This window comes from Triplophysa dalaica, chromosome 7, assembly GCF_015846415.1.
Source record: "Triplophysa dalaica isolate WHDGS20190420 chromosome 7, ASM1584641v1, whole genome shotgun sequence".
Classification (NCBI taxonomy): Eukaryota; Metazoa; Chordata; class Actinopteri; order Cypriniformes; family Nemacheilidae; genus Triplophysa; species Triplophysa dalaica.
In genome coordinates, this window is record NC_079548.1 from 7774952 (window position 1) to 7796524 (window position 21573).

At 39.3% G+C, this 21573-nt stretch overlaps 3 protein-coding genes across 8 annotated transcripts in view; all 3 read right to left on the reverse strand.

Annotated features, from left to right (window-relative positions):
* On the reverse strand, positions 1–3259 carry si:ch211-237i5.4 (slit homolog 1 protein). Its single transcript, XM_056753516.1, has 3 exons — positions 2742–3259; positions 1873–2201; positions 1–1773 (listed from the first exon to the last, which is right to left on the reverse strand). Exons 2-3 carry the CDS (start codon positions 2146–2148, stop codon positions 1006–1008), a joined length of 1044 nt encoding a protein of 347 aa, XP_056609494.1. The 5' UTR covers positions 2149–2201; positions 2742–3259; the 3' UTR covers positions 1–1005.
* A 1380-nt stretch (positions 3260–4639) lies between these two features.
* Positions 4640–8671, reverse strand: lsm12a (LSM12 homolog a). The gene is made up of 5 exons (XM_056751677.1): positions 8467–8671; positions 6641–6774; positions 6423–6532; positions 6047–6173; positions 4640–5923 (listed from the first exon to the last, which is right to left on the reverse strand). Exons 1-5 carry the CDS (start codon positions 8591–8593, stop codon positions 5828–5830), a joined length of 594 nt encoding a protein of 197 aa, XP_056607655.1. The 5' UTR covers positions 8594–8671; the 3' UTR covers positions 4640–5827.
* A 427-nt stretch (positions 8672–9098) lies between these two features.
* The window catches only part of hdac5 (histone deacetylase 5), a 60368-nt gene continuing 47893 nt past the window's right edge, over positions 9099–21573 (reverse strand). For all 6 annotated transcript variants that reach the window (XM_056752072.1, XM_056752070.1, XM_056752071.1 and 3 more), the window contains 14 exons: positions 19520–19682; positions 19298–19431; positions 18672–18792; positions 18135–18184; positions 17579–17686; positions 17392–17447; positions 17110–17197; positions 16366–16485; positions 16179–16276; positions 14156–14274; positions 13761–13894; positions 13277–13361; positions 12980–13136; positions 9099–12890 (listed from right to left, as the gene is read on the reverse strand). In XM_056752072.1, the coding sequence (XP_056608050.1) occupies positions 12851–12890; positions 12980–13136; positions 13277–13361; positions 13761–13894; positions 14156–14274; positions 16179–16276; positions 16366–16485; positions 17110–17197; positions 17392–17447; positions 17579–17686; positions 18135–18184; positions 18672–18792; positions 19298–19431; positions 19520–19682 (1473 nt within the window). In that variant the 3' untranslated portion in view covers positions 9099–12850. The remainder of the gene's footprint in view (positions 12891–12979; positions 13137–13276; positions 13362–13760; positions 13895–14155; positions 14275–16178; positions 16277–16365; positions 16486–17109; positions 17198–17391; positions 17448–17578; positions 17687–18134; positions 18185–18671; positions 18793–19297; positions 19432–19519; positions 19683–21573) is intronic.

Genomic DNA, 21573 nt, shown 5'->3' on the forward strand with positions numbered 1-21573 from the left:
ACCTTTAAAGATACACAGTCATACAGGCCTGGAAGGTTCTGATTTTGATATTTGTGTAACAAATTAACAAACATTTGCATACTATCATATTTGTATGGCAGGTAACAACCCTTTATCCTGAAGGTGAATAAACCAGTTTAGATATTGTGAGATCCAAGCTCTGTGGTTTGTGTCACTAAATACTGTTATCGTTTAATGGACGACTGATCAAAGGACATAAAATAAGAAGGATTAATATCTGATCTTATATTATAATATAATTGTAAAATCATCTGCGTAATGATTAATTTAGATTCAATTTAATAAATGATTAAATGTCAATGTGAGAAACAATACACCAATCTAACCTACTAACAAAAAAAATGAATCTTTAAAATCTGCAACTAATTTATCTAAAACAAATTTGTATTAAATCTTAAAATATCAATATCTCAGATTACAAAGTATCTGATAAAACACTTCTGTCAAACTTGCTGAAATCAAATCTAGACTTATCGTCGCTGTCCTTCCGAAACCTCGGATGTCCGAATTCGCTGTTTTTTATTTTTTTACTTTTTATTAGCCAATTACTTTTTTTAATTCTGATTATTAGTATTTGGTGCCGAATAATAATGATTTATTGGCGAAAATAAAAATCACAAAATATGGAGATACAAGGTTTCAGAAGGACAGCAGCAATATGCTTTTCTACAGCACCAGCTTCCTTCTGCATGTACAATTTACAACCCCCATTCAAACAAAAGACATTGTGCAATTTCTTTCCATTCCTGTATGCGTTCCGTTGCAGGAAGTGACATACACTCTTTAAAATAAAGGTTCTAACAAGCGATGCAGTAGAATAACCTTTTTGGGTTCCACAAAGAACCATTTCTTTCTTACCTTTGTAATCTGAATAATCTTTTTCCCAACAAAGAAACTTTTGTGAAATAAGAAAGGTTCTTCGGATGTTTAATGTTCTTTTTGGAACCATATAGACAATAAAGGTTCTTCCTGCTAAACTCCATCTCAGTGGTCTTGTGTCTCGCCGTCACTCTGCTCCCAGTGTTTTTTCTTACGTTTTCTCTCCGCCATGATCAAGGCACCAAATACGGTAACAATCACAGTAACGGTAATGACTAATACGGTAACAGTCTCTGCCATACACAACTGGCCGTCCACCCATGCCAAAGATGCCCCAGCGAGCTGCCAGGGCTCTTGACAAGTTACGTTATGATAATCATCCACGTGGAGATGGCGCACACTGAGCAGCTTGCTGAAGACGCGGTGAAGGTCACAGTCACAGTTCCAGGGATTCCCAGCTAGCTGCAGGTGGGTAGCAGCCGTGTGAAGACTCAGAAACGTCTTAAAATTCAGGTGCTCCAAATTATTCCCTTCCAAGCCCAACACAGACAAACTGTGAAGTGGAGCGAGTGCATTTACCTCAATCCGGGAGATATTGTTGTTGCCCAGTAGAAGGACCTCTAACCCAGGCAGCATAGTGAGAGAGCCGTCCCGCACGACACCAAGTCGGTTTCCCTGTAGGTAGAGATGGCGCAGGCGGGACAGGCCGCGGAACGTGCCGGGTTCCAGGGAGTGGATCCGATTGTGACTCAAGTCCAGTTTCTCAAGGTTCTCCAGATGTTCCAGGCCTGCAGATTTGAGGAGAAGCAGCTCGTTGTGGTCCAGACGCAGCTCACGAACTGAAGACAAGCTCTCTGAGAAATGAGGTGGAATCCGAGTGAGCTTGTTATGGCTCATGTCCAGCTTCTCCAGAAAGGAGAGAGAGTAGAAAGCCTTTGTGGGACAATCAAATTATTATTACAGTATATAACACATATATTTATATGTACTGTATATATATATACTGTGGCTTAAAGAAAAGAGAGTGCCTACATTTGTTTGCAGATCCCGGATGCTACAGCCCGACATCACAAGAATTCGAAGAGACCAAAGGCCAGCGAAAGCTCGACTTCGGATCTCTGTAAGCTTGTTTCCTCCTAAATCTAGGAGCCATGTGCCATGGGGAAGTCCATGAGGTACATCCTCAAGACCCTTGGCATGACAGTCCACTAGGTCTGAGTGCTCAAAGCAATGGCAGAGGTGACCACACAGTCTTGAACTCCTCAATGGAGACAGATAGAGAAAAAGCAACAGGATGGACAGCAGCATGATGTGACCCTCAGGATTAAAAGAGCCTCATGGTGCAACTGTCGTCTAGAATTCTGCATGAGCGAAATGAAGAGGTCACAGTTTTCGATGTGACATGACATTTAGTTTTTGTAAAATTTATATTTTAGACAGATGACTAATGTTTATGGTTAGCTATACAAATCAATCCACCTTAAAACAATAAACTACTATATAGGGTCAGTAAAATTTTGAAAAAGATGTTTAAAAACTTTCTTTACTCTATTTTAAATATTACTTTACAGTAGGGTCATTTCTAGAATCTTAGATAATAAAGACAATCGACATTTGAGTATGACCGGAAAATAAAATGATTAATAATTGTTAACACTGTTAACAAATATTCCAAAAAATTCAATAGAAACAAATACATCGAAAAGATGTAACAGTTGTATACAGTTGTAAAATAACTTTAGCTACAGTATTTTCATTATTTTTCACCTTCCTTACAGTATTTTAATAAACAACGTAAACGTACATTTATTTTAAAATTGTTTACTAGGTCACCCAACATCATCGTGTAGCTTTTCACCATTTTGTGATTAAAAGCGCACACAAACTAGAAAAGATCTTACCTTCTCGGCAAATGCTGCACTTCTAGTGGATGTGAAACACAATTAAGTTGTCAAAAAACAATTTTTTTATCAAAACATTTTAATTCCTCTTTAATATTCTTTCAAAGCAACAGCGTCCGCAGTATACAAGAGCGCTGAAGTCTGTTTTCTCTGTCACATGTCGCCATAATCCTACAGCTGCCCTCCTGTTACGTTATCTGTCCTCTTTAATCCCAAATAATTATACAATTTCAATATTCAAAGAATATTTTAACTCAATCAATGTGTACTCCTCGATAGCAGCTGGCACACTGGAGTATCTTCTTGAATATATTCATTACATAATATAGATTTATGTATATTCCCGGAACTCTGTCTTAAGAGGATTTTAAAGATACCGGATGACAGCAAAAATCAGGTTTAAAGATTTCTCATTTTGACTTGAACAAGGGTGCAAGTTTTAAATTACGTAACAAGACAAATCGCTGTGTGTCGACTTGATCCCAAACCAGTCCTTAACGCTCCAACCGCACACTGAAGTGGCCCAACGTGATGTTCACTGATGTGTTGAGGGGGTCCAGAAATGCGACACCATGCACTTGTAAATAATTCACGTGTTCGTGAATAATAGAAATTCTTCTCAGCATTAATGATTCATTGCATCTAAATGTGTGTCTTGGTCGTACATATTAAATCAGTTATGGCAAATGATCCCCTTTAATGCCTGACACTAAAATGGATTTTTTACCCCCGACAGTATACTTTGGATGTCTCCCTATTGATTAATGATGAGCAGGTGAAGTTAACATACACAATCACTACTGAAAACATCAACAATAAGAATAAAAACCATAATAGTGTTGAGTGTTTCCTTTAGTGTGGCTCTTACCCTTGATTTATTATGTTACATTTTTTGCTATCTGAAATAGTTTGTTTCAGAAGCATATTTATAAGAGTCTGTACAAATGTTGGTTGATTTTGGTGTGTCACGATATTTGTCAGACCTAAACAGTTTAAGAAAGTTTCATTCCAGCAATTTTGTCTTTTGTCTGGATGTTCAGAAACACACTATAACAGCTGACATAAAAAATAAATCAAGGGTAAGAGCCCCACTAAAGGAAACATTATTATGTTTTTTGTTACCAGCAGGTGTTCATCATTATTGATCAATCATCACGGGCGTTTGTGTGGCCTACAAGGGGACCCCAATTGACTTTCTACTTTCTAGGGAACCAATAATTTAAACTTGGACAAAATGAACATTGATGCAAGTTTAAAAACGCATAATAACCAAGATAGTTGTTATTTGTCCATTTTTATATTGAATATACACTTTACCAGTTATTAGTATCAAGCTCTTAAACATGTTATTGAATAGAAATTTTAAGTTTTGGTGAGCTGGAGGGGCCTATGACTTTTTTAAAATACAGCCTTGGAGTCAAAAAAGGGTTGAGAAACCTGTGCTGTAATGGCTGGATTCTTGGACCGATTATGTTTGGTCTTGGGCTAAAGTTTACGATCAATTGACGATTAACTTATTTTACTCTACACTCTTAAAAATAAAGGTGCTTAAAAGTTTCTTCACAGCGATGCCATAGAAGCACCATTTTTAGTTCCACAAATAACCATTTAGTCAAAAGAACCGTCTCTTTCTTACCTTTTTATGATCTAAAGATTGTGAAACAAAGATTCTTTGGGTGTTCAATGGGAACCATTGAAACAAAAAAGGTTATTCTATAACATCCTGAAGCACCTTTATTTTAAAGAGTGTACATATTACAGGGAACACAAATATCAATAAAACATACGCATTGAACGCAAAAGCATCTACCAAAAGCATAAATGTAAAACCTGTCTTAAAAGTGGTAATATGGCAACTAAGAAACTTGCATTACTGAGAAATAAAAAAACAAGACCCATTCTTTTTTTCTTTTTATTTCTTCATTGCCATCTAAAAAAAAAAAATACTGCAAAAGAAATCTATGCGAACAGCAACCGTGTTAACACAGCCATATAAAATGGTATGCAACACGGATGCCTGTCACAGCTTGGCGCCACGGCTAGAGCCTCCATCGGGCTACAAGGTTCTTGAGGCCGGGATGGGGAGGATTTCCCATCCCCGCCATCCCAGTCTCTCAACATGGCAAGATATAGCTTTAACTTTTCCTTTTTCCAAAAAGGTGATTACAAATATTCCCGTTGAGAAAAGAGTCCTGTTACGAGATGAGCGAGATGTCACATATCAAACGAATAACGACCGTCATTGGAATACGAAGTAATGCAGTCAGAGATATGAGAATCTCATCTGTCATTGCATTTAGCCTTCCAGGTTTGATGTATTTAGAAAAAAAGAAAATAATAATACTATAAAAAACATTGCATCTTAGAAAATGGTCCCACTAAGGAAGAGGTATTTAAATGGCAAGGACCAATATGGAAGAAAACAACAAAGTAATTTCTCCATTTCTCTCTCTGCCCTTGTAGCTGAAAATAAAGATCTACATGTAGACTGAAGGGATGCTTACAGTACTCAAGAGTTAATGTCGCTTTATCACTAAAAATTGTAAGTGATTGTTTAAAATGATATATAGCTGGAGTTTAGATCCAAAAAGTGTTTCTGAAAATGAGATGAGAGTTGTGTGGATGTTAAGTGCAATTCAGGTTCTTTAGCCCTCGCTTACAATACTCGTATCAGATCAGTCAACAACTAACCCATACACGTGCCACGGAAATCCAACAATAGTTAACCGGTCTGAGGGGCTAATCGTTTTTGTTTCATCCTCGCACTTTTGAGCCACATTTTTTCGAGAATACTCAAACAAGTGTTTTGGTGGAGAATCAAGTGACCTTAAAACATCCAGGGAGGGTTTGGACAACTTTGTTTGAAAAGGGAAACTCAAACGTTTTCTACATCAGTAATATTCTAAGTCAGCATTCTATTTTTGCCCATTGTTAACGGTAGCAGTTTCTCATATCAGATGTGTAGGACAGCTACTCCTGCTCAAAACAGAGAGTATCAGATATCTCAACCTTTGTCTGGCAATTGGTAAAAAAAAAAAGAATAAAAAAACTTTTGTCAACTTAATGTTCTCGGTCAGAGCCTGAGCTCATGATGATACAGCAGAGTCCTTCTGTGTTTGTTGAGCTTGCTGTGAATGTTGCAATGGTTTTTGGCTCTCCATGTCCCGGAAATGTTTTTCAACCTGTGGACAGCGAGGAGACAGCCAATTGGTTAAAACTCAGAAATTATCAACATCCATAGGCAGTTTAAATAAAAATAACACTTGACTGGACCTCATTAATCTTGCAAAGTTGAGTTGACTTACTATTTTGCGCACGTGACTCAAAGCACTGCCTTCTTTTCCTTTACAGTTGTCCACTTGGTACGGCGGATTTATGACCACATCATCCATCACTATAATGTTTTTCTCTTGCCACTTGCATTCTTTGATCCTGCAGGTGAAACCAGAGGTGTTAAAATGAACGATGCATTCTGTTCCAGGTGCAAATGCTTAATATCATTTTACCTGTTAAATCGTTTGCTGTGATGCTGAGGACAATACAAACGATTAACCCTAGAAGGCTGCACAACATCTAATATCCCAATTTCATTTTAGTGAGTTTCTGTGGTCTCGTTACGACTATTTAGAAAAATACATATATATTATGAAATGGAAACGATCAAGTCTGCATCTCACTTACGTTTTATGTATGGTCTGGAACAGTTGTTGACCCTCCACAGAGACGCCAGCACTTACTGCAAACGCTAGCGACAACTTGTCTTCCTTTTCCTCCCGTGCTCTAGTCGCAAGCTGCACAAAAAACAAAGATAAAAACACAGTCTCTACAATAATCCGACAAATACAACAGAAAATCCCTTCAAACTACCCAATAACACAAAAGGGTCCTTCTGGTCTTACCTTGTTAAAATTAAGAGATGCTAAAGGGGGAGGAGTTTCAGCACGGTCATTGATGATGTCCACGTCTGACACGTAGGCCAGGTTAACTAGGACCACGTCGCTGAGGTTGGGTTTACCACTAGACGGGGCACATTCTGATGGCACAAGTCAAGGCATCACAGCAGTTGTTTGGCAAGAACCTTTAGTAAGATGTATTACATCATGTGTGGCGATTGACCTAATTGGTTGGCTTTACACAACATTTTCTTATTAGTACAAAATATAAGAAGCAAGCATCAAGGAATTGGATTATGCATGTAACCCCCAGTTTGTGTTTATCCCTCCACTGCAGTGTTGTGGTTTGCCTCTCATGTTAACAGACAGTATAAAATGACACGCGTGTCTGTCACTAAAGAGATGAGTTTCATTGGCTTCCTGGTGGAAGCAGCTTTCTAGCGTGACCGAGCGAAATCAGATATGACCTGTTTCAGTGGAAGACAGACCACATGTGGAGCGTTTAAATGTGGTCAGATCTTAAATGAGATCAGTTGAAACATAACATCAGCCTGTTTGCAAACACAACACACTGAACATGCAAAACCATTCAATTTACTGAGACATTAAATTAACTGGTGCTTTAAATAAACACAACCCGTCTGCTTGTGCCTTTTAGCCCAAAGAACATTCAGTCGACCCAACCCAGACACCTTGCACACAATTTTAACAAAATATTTGTCACAGCATATACAATTGACAAAGAATCCACAACCAGTTAACCATGATTATCCAGTCATGTGAAGAGCAATACATCTGACTAAGATAATCATCTACAAAAGTACTGACATTTTTTTGTAACGCCATCTTTATTATTATTCAACTGTTCAGGGGTTATCTGCGGATATATTTTGCTACAGTGACCATTAGAATTTTCAACATGAATGGCAGCGGTGGCAGATTAGCAAGCAAGCGTTAATCTCATGGTCACCAACAACTTTATTTATTAAAAATAATGCATAATGTATGGGAACAGCGCGGAAAACACATCGCAACGAAACGCACATCTTTTGTTAAGTTTTGTCAACTAATCCTTGACAGCGTGCATTGTGTCAAAAACTGATATTAGCTTTCAGGCTAACTGACGACTCCCAACCACGCATGCGCAGATTTTTGCACGGCATCGCTGACAGCCTGCCCACTCTTCTCCTTTACCATATAGCGGTTCAACAAATACGATGTAACACAGCAGTACTAGTTAATAAATGTGCTTCATTTCTCTAGGCAGACGCATCGGAACCTTATTTGACTTCCTATGTGGTTAAGATCTATATTGTCCCAACGAAATAAAACCACCAAGCTAGCACAACTGAAATATGGGTTTCCACGCTACTTTTTGAGTTTGAATGTCGTTATTGACGCATTGGTGCGTTTTAAATATTAATATTTAATAATGTATTATTTGTTTAAAGCGATTCGCGAAATTCAAGAGACAAGCAGTTTTCAAAACGGGACATTCGCGCGGCAAACGAGGAAAATTAAATTATTTAAATAAAGTGATAACAGAAATGTGTATATTCGTAACTTATGTCTGGACATCACACCTTGAATATTAAGACTAAGAATATTAAGGTTTTCACATAAAGGCGCCCGAGAAAAAGACTCCAATAAAACGTATTAACCAATCGGAGGGTCCAACGAACCCCACCTGACTCAACACGCGCTACACAAGGAAGCAAAACCAGAGTGGCCGAACTTCGCCGTGGTGAAATTGTCTCTTGCATACCAGCCCAGGCCTCATGCAGTTGTGGATCCCGACGCCTCAATGACAAGCCGCGGCGGTAAAAGGATACTCAAAGTCAGCATCTTGGACGGGTAGTCGAAAGCGACGACCTCTCCTTGCAAGCGCTGCCCCAGGCAGGTGAGGCAGGAGACATGGCTCCCGACGTTGAAATACTCCCCTGGTCCAGGAGCCGCCATCTTCTCCGCCAGGAAACGGGAGCAGTCGCCTCACGTAAACACGCGCAGCCGCGTCAGCACGGGTGGAAACGCGAGTGGGCGTGTGGCGGGATGAATGAAGTGACGCAATAACGGTGGCTGCGAGTTAAACCACGCCCCGGTTTTACTATGGCGTAGTAGATCATGAATATCTCACTCCTTTGGGCGACACACCCTGGCCTCTGTTCAATTATTTGTGTTTTTTAACATAAGCTTATTTGAATTTAAATTACATATTGTTGGCCCAGATTAGGATGGGGGTGAAACTTTATCCTGTTCAGTTTACTCAAGAAATTTCGATATTCATAATATTAAAATGCTAATAACTTAAATAATTACAAAATAAAAAATGACAGCCTACCTCATATTATCGTTTTTTCAGTCCATTGAATCAGTACATCAGTTTGTGACTTAATTTGACAACCAGCTGTAAGAAGTGGTTCACCGTCATCCAGTCAATTTTTTTTAAAACACCAAACAAACAGGATTCAAAGGGACAGCAATATTTAATGATTAATAGTCACAGTAATAGATTGCTCAAATAGCGTGTATTGCACATGTGTACACATATATGCACCCTATATACACGTGTGTAGTAGTTAGTATACACACCTCTGTATTGTCGCAACATGAAAGCATTGAAAGAACGCAAGAAATCAGGGAATGTGCTTTGATAATATCAGAACTTCTGCATATCAATATGACCAGAAGAGAGACAAGAAAGAGAAAGAGAGAAAGAAAGATATTACAAATTTCAGGTTTAAAGACCTCACAAATTGAAACACCCAATCACAAGTGATGTAAGAATGGCGAAGAAATGAAAGGACAGTGGAAGAGACATGACCTCTCTTTCAAAAAGTCAAAAAAATATACAAGCACTCTTTGAACCTGGACGACCAAAAGTCACTATACACAACATATGAATCAATAAATATACATATTTACTGAATAGCAAAATATGTGGCAGAGACAATAAAGCTTTCTTCAATGGTGAATGTCGAATGTCTTTTGCACATACGGAGAATTCCCGGTGTCCATCGTAAGGCCATGTAAAGATCCCCTGTTGGGTCACAGCAATCGAAAATCAATAGCGTCCCTGATGCAAAGTCGAATAAAACCAAGAATCATACTGTCTGCTCGGTTACTTTCCCTCTCTATGTCCCAACACACCTAAGGATAAGGTTTGGGTCACAAAAATTGACATTTTAGGGACCAACGCATCTGCTGATTCATCCAGAAAATGATAAAATAGATGAAAATAAAGACAAGCTTTCACCACCAACTGCACGGTCAATAAACTGTTTGACACCATATACGGTGAAGATACAAAACTCTGCACAAATGCTTGGTGATTTACATCCAAATGTTACAAAACCTGATCACAGTAGCTCCTGTTTCCATATAGCCACACAGAAGAGGAAAAGTCTCTTAGTGTATATTACAGTCTCTTAAGTACAGAGGCCAGTGTTAGCCTGATTTCAAAATGTTTGATTTCTGTCCAACATGCCAATCTTTTAAACCCTGTTTGACTTTATGTCACGTAAAGACGGGCGCACTACCTTTCGATGTCCATGAAGGACCTTGGGATGAGCGTGCTCCCAAACTAGGAAGGCAAGAAAACAGTTTGGTACACTGACGATAACAACTAACAAGAGACCGTTGAAGATGAAATGAACAGATGGAGGTGGTGATAGTGTCAGAGCAAAATTCATTAAAATACTGATAAAAGATCATATGTAGATAAAAATCATCATTTGGTGACATATCCAACATGGCTCTTGCGGAAAATGTGACGGTTCTTTGATCACTTTTGAGTAATATTAAAATAAGGAAATTATTGCCCAGAGGCGATGAGGCCATCTAAGTGAACAGACAATAGCTTGTTTATATAGAAATTTACAAGGAGACACACATTGATCCAAAAGCAACGCAAGCCACCTTCAGCGGTCATTTCTGACTCCAAATAAATAAATCAAACAGGAGCGGAGTCAAGAAACGCGCATCGGTGGGACGTTTCAACATCAACAATTAATGAAAACATACAAAGAGAAACGCTGACAGCGAAACATCCAGGAGTTGACAATTCATTCGAATGTGTTTGCTGAGATAATCGCGTCTGGGACTGAGAAGTTAAAAGATGTGGTTGGATTCGGACCTGCAGTACGGTAATAGTGCAAGATGATGTTCGACCCGGTTCAGTCATGATGCCTCTTTCACGGACGCATTGAGAGTATTTAAAAGTTTGAACTTACGTTCTTTGCTGCTTAAAAATGCAGTATATTATTTTAGGTTTTGGCCCCCAAAAGGCCCCTGTTTCTACACAGTGAAAATGTAATGATGGATTCTTATGTCAGGGTTATAGTGTGAAAAAACATCCACGTCTTAAGCCATTTCAAAAGATAATAAAAATGTAACCAATAGCGTCGCTGTATATTTTAGTGTTAGAAGTCTTAGTCACTCTTATTGCCAGAAAAAAAACGTCTTTAAAAAAGGAAAATGCCAAATGCACTGCACAGTGACAAAACCGAACATCTGTAATATTAGTAGCATCTGTACCACACTGTACATTCTTGATCAGAGAATACTGGAACTCAAAGACAAAATGAACACTGATACAAGAACTCTTTTTCTTTGTTTTTTACATTTTTGTACAAAAAAGGAAATGTTTTCAATAAAACAAAATCACCTCCAACAGTTCGCCTTTGAAATAAAGAAAATATGTTGTGGAGCAGGGAGCCAAACAACGTAAGGAAGGTGATGTAAAAATAAAGGTTAAAGAAACAATTAAGTTGGTCATGACATTGTCAGTGTTTCCAAACAATCACGTCATGTGCTAGTCTACGGCACAGGACTGAGAATTAAAGCAATCATCTGTTTCTTTCGTTTAAAGTAAAAAATCGAACATGTACATCCCATGCAGGAGAACGATAAGAAACAATGAGAAACGAAAAGCAACCGGGGCAGGAGGAAATTAAAGTATCGTTGTGCTCTTCAAAGTCATGGCTAAACTTCGTTTTCTTCGAAAAATTAAGGCAATTTAAAAAACAAAGAAATCATGAAAGTTAAGTCTGAGGATTTGTGATTCGTTTAGTATTGGTGTTTTCAATATTTTCCTTGGTATAGAAGGCACCGAGTTCTTGGAAAAGAAAGTCTCGTGAAAATGTTACCACTATGTCTATCCTTCTCGTGTGAAAGTCAAGATAGACATTTTCAAAGTCTGTTGTTTGCATTTTACACATTTCGTGGTAAAACGAATGGGCTGCCATTGTTTATGTGCGAGTGTGTCATAGCAAAGCTGTATGTTTTTTTCTGTGGAAAAAATGAGGGAGAAGGTTAACCATCATCAGTCAATTCTAGATAAAGACTGAAGGCTCTTTTATGTACAACCACAGCTGATAAGAAATGTTGGGGCAGAAAGTATTTCTATCATTTTTGTACGTTTAAATGTGTATACAGTACACACAAAACTACACATATATGCTTATATATATGTATATTTATATATTTCTCATATGTTGTGTGCTTCTCATAACAGGATATTATACAGATGATCAAGTATACCAAATAATCGACACAGTACAGTGTAAACTAGTATACTTGACTTCCAAAGGTGGTGTATCAACATAACATTGGGTTCCTCAGTCGGGAACAGTGTTTTTTTATAAGTTGAGTGTATATGTGTGGTTTGTGCTGAAAATTTTTGCTGCTTGGTGGCTTTTTTTGGAACTTTGTACATTTCGTATACTTTGTACAGAAAACAAAGCTTTTTTGCGGTCCTCCCGAGTGACAACATCCCCATGCTGTCGATTTATTCTTCCCTTCCGTCTCTTCCTTTTTGCATGTACTTCTCAACCGTACATCAAGGCCTCTCTTCGAAAGGTTCTTCACTATTCCAAGCATGTATAGCTGCAGACCGGAGACCTCTGAGTGGGAGGGGCTTACGCCGCAAGTAGGTGGATACCTCCGAGTGGGAGGGATTATGCTGCCCCACCCTCACTTGAATGGTCCTGTAATTACCCATCATGGCTTATTGTCCGTTTTCGGCAACCGGCTATGCTTTAACCTCAGAAAAGCGAAAGTGGGCGGACTGTGAACGTGTCAGTCAAGCACCTTGAAATGAGTGAAGGACCGAGGGAACCAATCAAAGAGCTGGGAGGAGGAACATGAGGCGTGACGTCAAGGTGACCGGTGCCAAGCAGACGTGGATAAGAAGGTTGGAGCAGTGATGTACTCGCGCTTCTACAATACAGGTTCTTCCTCCATTGGCTCTTCCGCTGATCTGAAAAAAGAGTGACTGGTTACCAACAACAGTTAGGTTGAGTTTCCTGTTTTTTTAGTAGGCATTGTGTCTCAATCGGGGTGTAGTACCTGCTGCTCGTTTCTGTGGAGGTGATGTGATCGTTGTCCACAGTGAGAGAGGCCATGGCTGTCAAAGTATCCGCCTCATCCTTCTCTCTCCTCTGAGCCTCCAATAAAGACTGACCCACTGTAGGAGCCAACCTCTGAAGAGATGTCCAATGCGTACCTACCGATCAAGAGATGGAAAATCAAGAAAGGATCTCAATCCTACTCAGCGGGTCCGTATTGATGGACAACAGTGGATATTTAAGTACTTTGGACGTCAATTACTACATAAATAAATAGCAAATAGATGCATTTACTTACTCTGGATCTCAATGACTCTCTCTAAAGAGGCTGCAGCTTTCGGACACGGTTTCTGTTGAAGTACTGTTAGTGGTAAAGGATCCAACTGCAACACAAAAAAACACTGTTAAACAGTGATCTTGAATTCTTGATTCTGATTGGTCAATCATGCCATCCAGCGGTCTGATGTTACTCAATAACCAACACATATCCAAGGGTTTAGTGGTACCAGACCGCTCGATCAGCCTTCTTCACAAGGGCTATTTAAATGCTTAAATGTAATAATATTATACAAAGATACTATTTTTTTTATTACAATTGCAAAACATTACACATCAACTGAAATCGATGAAAGTGCTTAAAAAACTAATTATTGTTAATTTTAGAAAAATGACTTTAATACGGCACATTTATTCAAATAAATTCGCTAGTATATACTGAACTATATATAAATGTATCTATCCAGCGTGTTCTGCTTGCATGTTTGTAAATGTTTGATGGGCACCTCATCTCCTAGCAACGCGGCCACACAGGATTCGGATGCGTCACAGATGGCAGTGAGGTCGTGACCTCCCTCCAGCGCCAGAACCACGCGGCCGCCGGCCAGCTTCATCAGCTGCTTAGTTAGATGGCCGAAACCTACGCAAGGAGCCAGGAGCATGCTGGGTAATTCATGAACTATAAACACACTGACAGCCTGTTTCTTTGACCCTATAAATTAGGTACGAGGCATCCAACAGAGCTCTTAAATATATGTTGAATAAAAATACATTTGAGTTAAGAGTAAAAATCAATAATTTCTTGCGTGTTATTAGTAGACATGACACGAGAGAACACAGAAGTGATGCCCTTTGAAACGTACTAAGAGTCAGAAGGGCAATGACTGATTTAGATATTTACATTTAGCGGTGACGTTGTATCCACCCAGAGGCGACTGGTGGCCCTCGACGGCATCGAAGCCTGCAGACACCAGCACCACATCGGGGGAAAACTCGTTGGCTATAGGCATCACCACAGTCCTATAAGAACACAAGACAGGAAACGTGTCATCTACCAGTTTTAACAAGGAAACAATGGCAAAGATTTTTGGGATATAATTTATGCGGCACAAAAACGAAGGCATTTTTGTTAAAGGGGTGGCGCAACAGTGTTTCACGCATTCTGACTTCTTTACAAAGTTAAACTTGCTGGCTTCTCATGGTTGACATGGCCAACTTGTCAAAAAACGAGTTAGATGTATGACTTTTTGGTGCTCGATACAATCCCCAGCGTTCGTATAGGTTTCAGAAACTTTTCTTAGTCCCTTATTGGACAATTCTCCTGGAAATTCTCCAGGGAGAGTGGGAGAAAGAGCACGCCCATCGATGTGCTCCTTCGTTCAAGAAGTACAGCCGTGTTTGTTTGTTCACTGCATTTCGGTGTGGAATGTTATATAAACGGTGGATAAAACTCTGAATGTGCAGATCGTTTGAAGAAGATAATGGAGTGGCCCCAGAACTAAAAGCTGAACCGCATGGGCCAAGTGAAACTGAGTTATATGTCTGTGTTTTAAATACATTTATAAAGATGCAAAGTATGCAATACTCCTCTATAGGTATTCAAGATTAAAGGAGTCATATGACATGATTATAAACATTGATTTGTGTTTTTGGCGAATACAATGTGTTTATATGTTTTAAGGTTGAAAAAACATTATTTTTCACACGCCATACATTATTGTACCATAACCGCAAACTTCCAGGACGAGGCCTATTGTCAGTTCATCTCTGGCATTATAAAAGTTGCAAAAAAGGTAGGCTAATAACAGCAGTGTCAGATTAAATAATGTAATGAGCGGATAAAAAAACACATGTGCATGCGCAGCGGAGGAGAAACAGTGTGTGAAAGCCCAGAGCGTGTAACTCTCACACCGTGTCTACAACGGACGCAACAGGCGCCATGCAACATGACAACCCGCTTGTTCTTAATTGGTTTGTCGCACCGTGCTGCCGCATCCGGTGCGGACAAAATGTGAAATTATAATGCGTTCTAATATGTTTCTATTGTCGTGTCGCCTGTCGCGCCCGGTGTAGACACGGTGTCATGCTGGAATCATTCTCAGTTCGCCTCACCAGCCACTTGGAGTTGATTTGTGTCGGACCGGTTATAATTAATAGCATAAATACAAGAACATAAGTGCATTAAGAGTAAAACCAGCTTCGGTGTTGCCTTCAGTAGTTTGGATAATGAAACCAACAGATGGACCAGAAGGACGCTTTACAGACGTGTGTTTTTATGTCATCTTATGCATTTCTGCTTTGACATGGCGGCTGCAGCACTAAAGCTACGCCTTCAGCTTTTCATGTGCATTTGGGTGTCGTCATGCAAACTTTACCACATACTGACGTAGAGATGTGGGGGGGTGATTGATTGAGGTGTTTTTGACAGATCTGGATCAGACAAATCTTTGAATTAGAGTAAATCATCATGTGAAAAACTTTGAGTTTTGACATTTTAAATGTCTTGTCCATGCACAAATGGTTATATAACACACTAAATCAAAACATGACATTCCGCCATATGACTCCTTTAATATGAGATTGGCAGAAGCTGCGTGTGTTACATCCACTTTAAAGTGTTTAAATTGTATTTTGCAATTTTCAGACCATTTTGCAAAATGTAAATACCTCTGGTCCAAGAAGCACTTCCTGTTTCAGTTGTTTTTACATTACACAGTCCACAGAACATTTAGAACGGAATCGAAATGCCAAATAAACATTTCAACTTTAAGACTTAATTATATACTGTATGTGAAATAAAATAATAATAATAAATAACCAAACAAGATTTGGACAAGCAAATAGTGGTCTATATGTCAATGCTTTTTAAAGCCCTTAGAGAGCTTAATGTTAAAATAAGGAAGACACAGAAAATGTCAACTCACCTGAATGCTGTGAGATACTCTACATCACCCATAGGTGGCTCCACTCCGCCTGTCCAGGCAATGTTGACATTAAAGCCAACTCCTGGGCCCGCACCCACCTACAGAATCCCCCACAAGAGGAACGGTTAAAAATTGAGAATTTGACATTTTTCAAGATGTCTAGAAATTATCCTATTGAGAGTGTTACCTCCTCAGGAGCGCCGCTGCCTGGGAAAAAGTTGCCATCGTCGTAGCGATGTAGTGAAATGTATAGCACATTAGGGTCATTATAGAAAGCCTGTTGAGTCCCGTTTCCATGGTGAATATCCTAAAAAAACAGGAAATATGTGAAACAGAAACATACTGAGAACAGGTAAGATCAAACAAATAGTTATTGTCAAATTATTTAGTATTCAAAATGAAATCTAGAAAATATTTTCCTTTACAGCCCCATGAATCAGAACCTTGTTTAGCGTAAAGAATACAATTATCTTAATATAGCTTTTTAGAATGATCCAACTACAAGACTTTTTTACTTCATTTCTTCAGTATGTAATGCTAAGGAACATTTCATAGTGTTATTGCAAATTTCCTACATTCCTTGTGTTATTTTCTCTTCTTTTTAAGGACCCTTTCCAGTTTACATGGAAGTGACCCTTAAAAAGATGTCTAGATTATGACACGTCAGCTATCATATCAATTGACTAAATGTAAAAACTGTTTTATAAAAATGTAAAAGTATAGACCGTTTTATGAGATTACAATCTATTTATAAGGACAATACAAATTTTGCAATAATACCATGTACAGTATTTTATTGTAAATATATGCTAAATATAACAAATAACTATTTTCTGTTTCATGTAAAGCTGCTTTGAAGAAATGCAAAATTGTAAAAAAAAGCAAAATAAGCACATTTGAATAGATTTTATTTATTTATTACAGAACTCACCCAGTCTACAATAAGGATCTTGCCCACTCCAAGTTTCTGCTGTAGGAGTTTGGCAGTGATGGCCACGGAGTTAAAGAAGCAGAAACCCCTGCAGAAAGAGGGTACCATCATGGTGAACATCAGAACAATAATAGAGCATCATTGTTGCTAGATTTTGCAAGAGATTTTCATATCAACACTATTTAACAGACACTAAAATGATTTGCATAAAAGTTAACATTTAAAATGTTCAACTGACAACTAAGCTGGTAAGTTCTAAGACTCCAGAACAGCTGAACTTACATGGCGGTGGATTCTTCAGCATGGTGACCAGGAGGACGGACCACTGCAAAACCGTTCTGTCAATCAAACAAAGACAGCATAAGAAATTCCGATCAAATCGAAGAAATGAATGTATTTAAAATCAAAAAAACACGAAGCATCAAAAAAACCAGCGCATCAAAAAAACACGAAGACAAAATATCTGAACCTTCAGCTCTCCAGAAGCGACTTTAAACGCCAGCTCGATGACGCAGCCCACAGCCATTCGCACGGCACCAGACGAGTGCATCTCATTCCACACTGTGTCACTATCCACCTACAGGACACATTTTCACAACATGATATTACTGTATCACTATCTGATGCTATGATGACACGACACAAATGGATTCAAATTCACCCCATGTACTTCCTTAATAAATGTCCTTTGTTTAAATGTTCACAATAAAAAAAGAATCATAATTTATATTGGTACAATAATACTTAGATATCACACATACTGATCTCACATAAAAGTTATAATGCAAAATTATTGTTTCATAATCTACTAATTAAATAATATCACAGCCCATTTTTTACAATCGAATCAAATGCAAATAGATAAATAGTCCCGCCTACATTACTTCACACCGAATATACTTTCATTTAGTTAATGTATGTCATATTATATAAGCTACAGTCTGTCAAGTCACTGTGAATGCCAATTCATATTTGTTTGTAAGTAAGAGGTGTGATGGATGGACAGATGAACGGTTAAAACTCACCCCGATGCCTCCGCACGGCAGCACCGCATACATTTTCTGACTTATTGGACCTGGTTGAGAAAAAAAGGGGAAATTAAAAGTCTGTGGGTGTTAAATTTACATAGCGTTATGTTAAGGCTCACATCTGTTGTTTGCGCCTTATCTATTCAGGTAATTACATAATTGGCTATATTAATTCAGTCTTGATGGTGACACAACCATCCTCTGTCTCGCTGCTAAACAAAGAGCGTCCAAGGTCAAACATTCTGCACATCCTCAAAGTGAGTCTCGAATAAAAGTGGAGGTGGTAGAATGATGGCGAGCGACAACTCTGTCCGCGGCTGAACCCCCTCACCTTCACGCGCACACACACTAACACGCTCATATATATACACACTCTGGTGACTCAGAAGCGAGGGTGGGCAAACGTCTAAGACCTAAAAAAAAGCCCAGCTGTCTGTCAGAGGAGGTTTGCTTGAGCGACGCATGAAATGTGCGATGGAAGTTTTCTGTGGAGAAACGAAATAAAGACACCTTAAGGAGAGCTTTCAAACACACCTAAAAGCTTCTTGCTGTCCAGCTTTTGTCTGTTCAGGGGGCTGGTGCCGTAGAGAAGCGTATGGTACTCAGAATGCACTGTTTGGATTTCATCTAGCGTGGCCTTTCTTCCGCGGATCCTCTGCGCACAAACAACATTAACAACGTTAAAGGAACAGTTGATCAAAAAAAGAAAATTCTGGCAAGGTTAACTCACCCTCAAGCTGTTAAAAATCTGTGTAAATTTACTTTGTTTTCAAACAGGGGAAGATATTTAGAAGAATGCTTGTAACCAAACAGTTGTTGGCCACTACTGACTACCATAGTAGGAAAAGATGATTTATACATTTCTTTGTTCTGTTGAAAACAAAAGAAGATATTTTGAAGGAAAGCAAACAGTTCTGGGACACTTCTGAATACCATTTTCCTACTATGGTTGCAATTATTTTTTCAAATATCTTTCTCTGTGTTCATCGGAACAAAGACATTTATACAGATTTGGAACAACCCGAGGGTGAGAAAGTGATGACAGAATTTTTATTTTTTACTTTCATAATAATGCATGTTATGTAATAAAAAGGTGTTAACTTTGTTTTCTGAATTTAATCTGAATTGTCTTTCACCCTACCAGCAGGTGGCGCACTCACCTCACAGCGACCCAGCAGGCCTGTTTCCTGTAGCCTGGACCAAACGCTCTGAATGCGCCCAGCGTGCTCGGGGTGGATATGTGTGTTCCCACACATGCACTGATGCTTGAGCATGAATGTATCATATACCAGACCTGCAAATAAAAACACAAGCCCATAAATAAAATATTTTATACCAGATTCTACAGTCCTTTTGGACTGGTTGACAGCTGCCTGGTGTACCTGTCGTGAAGAGATGTTTGATGGGCGGCTCGGTAAGGGGCGCTCCTTTAAGACTAGAAGTGACAGGGGATGACTGTGCCCTTCCTAGGGGTCTGTGGGGCATTCCTGTGATCGACAGAGATGCCTGGAACACATTCAGTTGCTGCACATGCTGGTCCAAATACTGCGGAAGAAAGATTTCGGTTTCAGTTTAGTTCTGGTTCAGATCGCTAGTTCAAATCAGTTTAGTTCAGTTCAGATGAACTAATGGGATTCAGTCAATCTGAAGTAATATTTCATGCAGTTCATGAACCTTTACACTGGAGTCAAATAGGTTACACACTTTTTAAAGGGACAGTTCACCCAAAAAATAAGAATTCTGCATCATTTACTCAACCTCGAGTTTCTTTGTTCTGATGAGAAAGATATATGTACGAATGCTTGTTACCAAACAGTTTTGCCCACCATTGACTACCATAGTTGCAAAAATTACAATGGTAGTCAAAAGTGCCCTACATTCTTCAAAACATCTTCTTTTGTGTTCAACAGTACAAAGAAATTAAAAAACAATCCCCACTATGGTAGGTGAAGGTGGCCAAGATCTGTTTGGTTTCAAGCATTCATCCAAATATCTTTCTCTGTGTTCATCGGAACATAGAAATTCATACAGATTTGATACAACTTGAGGGTGAGCAAATGGAGGCAGCATTTTCGTTTATGGGCGAACTGTCCCTTTAAGGTTTCAGTCAGATCAACCAAATCAGAAATGCAGATCACATGACTTTAGAAAGAGTGCAAACTAGCGTCATTTAATGAAGAAAGGACACATTTTGACAGGCTAACTTTAAACCAAGCAAATGCACATCAGACTTGCGCCACGACCAGCGAACAACGTGCAAGTGTTTTATAATAATAACAATCTGAACATCAATCGTCGCACATGGTCTGGAGCATCTCACCCAAACCCAGCGAAGCTTTGCCAAAAATCTACTCAAGAGTCCCCTGCAGTAAACAGCCTCCGAGTCTGCTTTACATCAAACGAGCCAAAGAGGCTACAGAGAGTATGCGAGCGAGCGCGCATGCACGGAGACAGCCGCTGATGCGGTGCAATGTGCAACGGAAACACATGCGGCAGAAGATTTCTTTCACTAGACTGTATTTGCACAAGACCTTGAAGGTGTGCCAACTCTCGAAATTACCCACAATTCCCAAATCCTGCCAACTCGCTCATATTCATTCAAGTCACTAGAGCCATGCCGCATTTCTGTCTCTCTCTCACTATGGCGTGTGATGGGAGCTCAATTTGTATTCAAGACACCAGGGCAGTCAAGCAAAGACCAAGAGTGGGGGTGTTTTCATAAGGAATGAGCTGCGAGGCCCAAAAACTGTTTCGGATATCACCGGTTCACCGGCTACGTGTCACTTCATCACACAGAAATACATAAACACACTGCAGTGTGTCACGTCACCCCGGTGGGCTGCGATTGGGTATGAAGTGCATGGCAGCGAAGGCGGGCGGGGTCTGAAGGAGGGGATGAATCACCAAGGAGAGATGACTCAGAGACGGTCCATTCACGGGGGAGTATATGTGTCGATGTGCGCGTGTGCGTGCTGCGGCGTGGGTCGGATGCTGTCTGAATTCTAATGCCGTGCTCTTTTGAATTTTTTTTCTCAATGATTGCAGGCAGAGAGAGCTCGAGGAGGAGGAGGCTGTTGATTCTCTCTCTCATTCACTCTCGTTTTCCTTCCTCCCTTTCTCACAGATGTGTGTTTGTGAGAGCTTTTTTTAAAATCAAAACGAATGAATCTGCCTGGAATGCAAATGAAGGGTTTTGAATGCGCAACGGCATGAATCATTACAGTGGCGGTATCATCACGTACGTGTTCACATGCACTGGAAACAAACTGACAAGAACGTAGTCTACAAAAAATGGGGTGCACACAAAACCATTACCGACATGTTACTACGGTACAATGATAGTATCACATGACAATACTATGGTATTTTTAAACCTTTTGGTACTGTATGTGTACCATATTCATAAAGCATAAAGTCATCATTAAATCAATACAAT

Coding starts and splice junctions, on each gene's coding strand:
- si:ch211-237i5.4 (XM_056753516.1), bottom strand. CDS start 2,148: ATGCTGCTGTCCATCCTGTTGCTTTTTCTCTATCTGTCTCCATTGAGG. Junction 1,774..1,872: donor TCCGGGATCTGCAAACAAAT/GTAGGCACTCTC, acceptor TGTCCCACAAAG/GCTTTCTACTCTCTCTCCTT.
- lsm12a (XM_056751677.1), bottom strand. CDS start 8,593: ATGGCGGCTCCTGGACCAGGGGAGTATTTCAACGTCGGGAGCCATGTC. Junction 6,775..8,466: donor GTCCAAGATGCTGACTTTGA/GTATCCTTTTAC, acceptor TTGTGCCATCAG/AATGTGCCCCGTCTAGTGGT. Junction 6,174..6,422: donor TTCCAGACCATACATAAAAC/GTAAGTGAGATG, acceptor TTTCACCTGCAG/GATCAAAGAATGCAAGTGGC.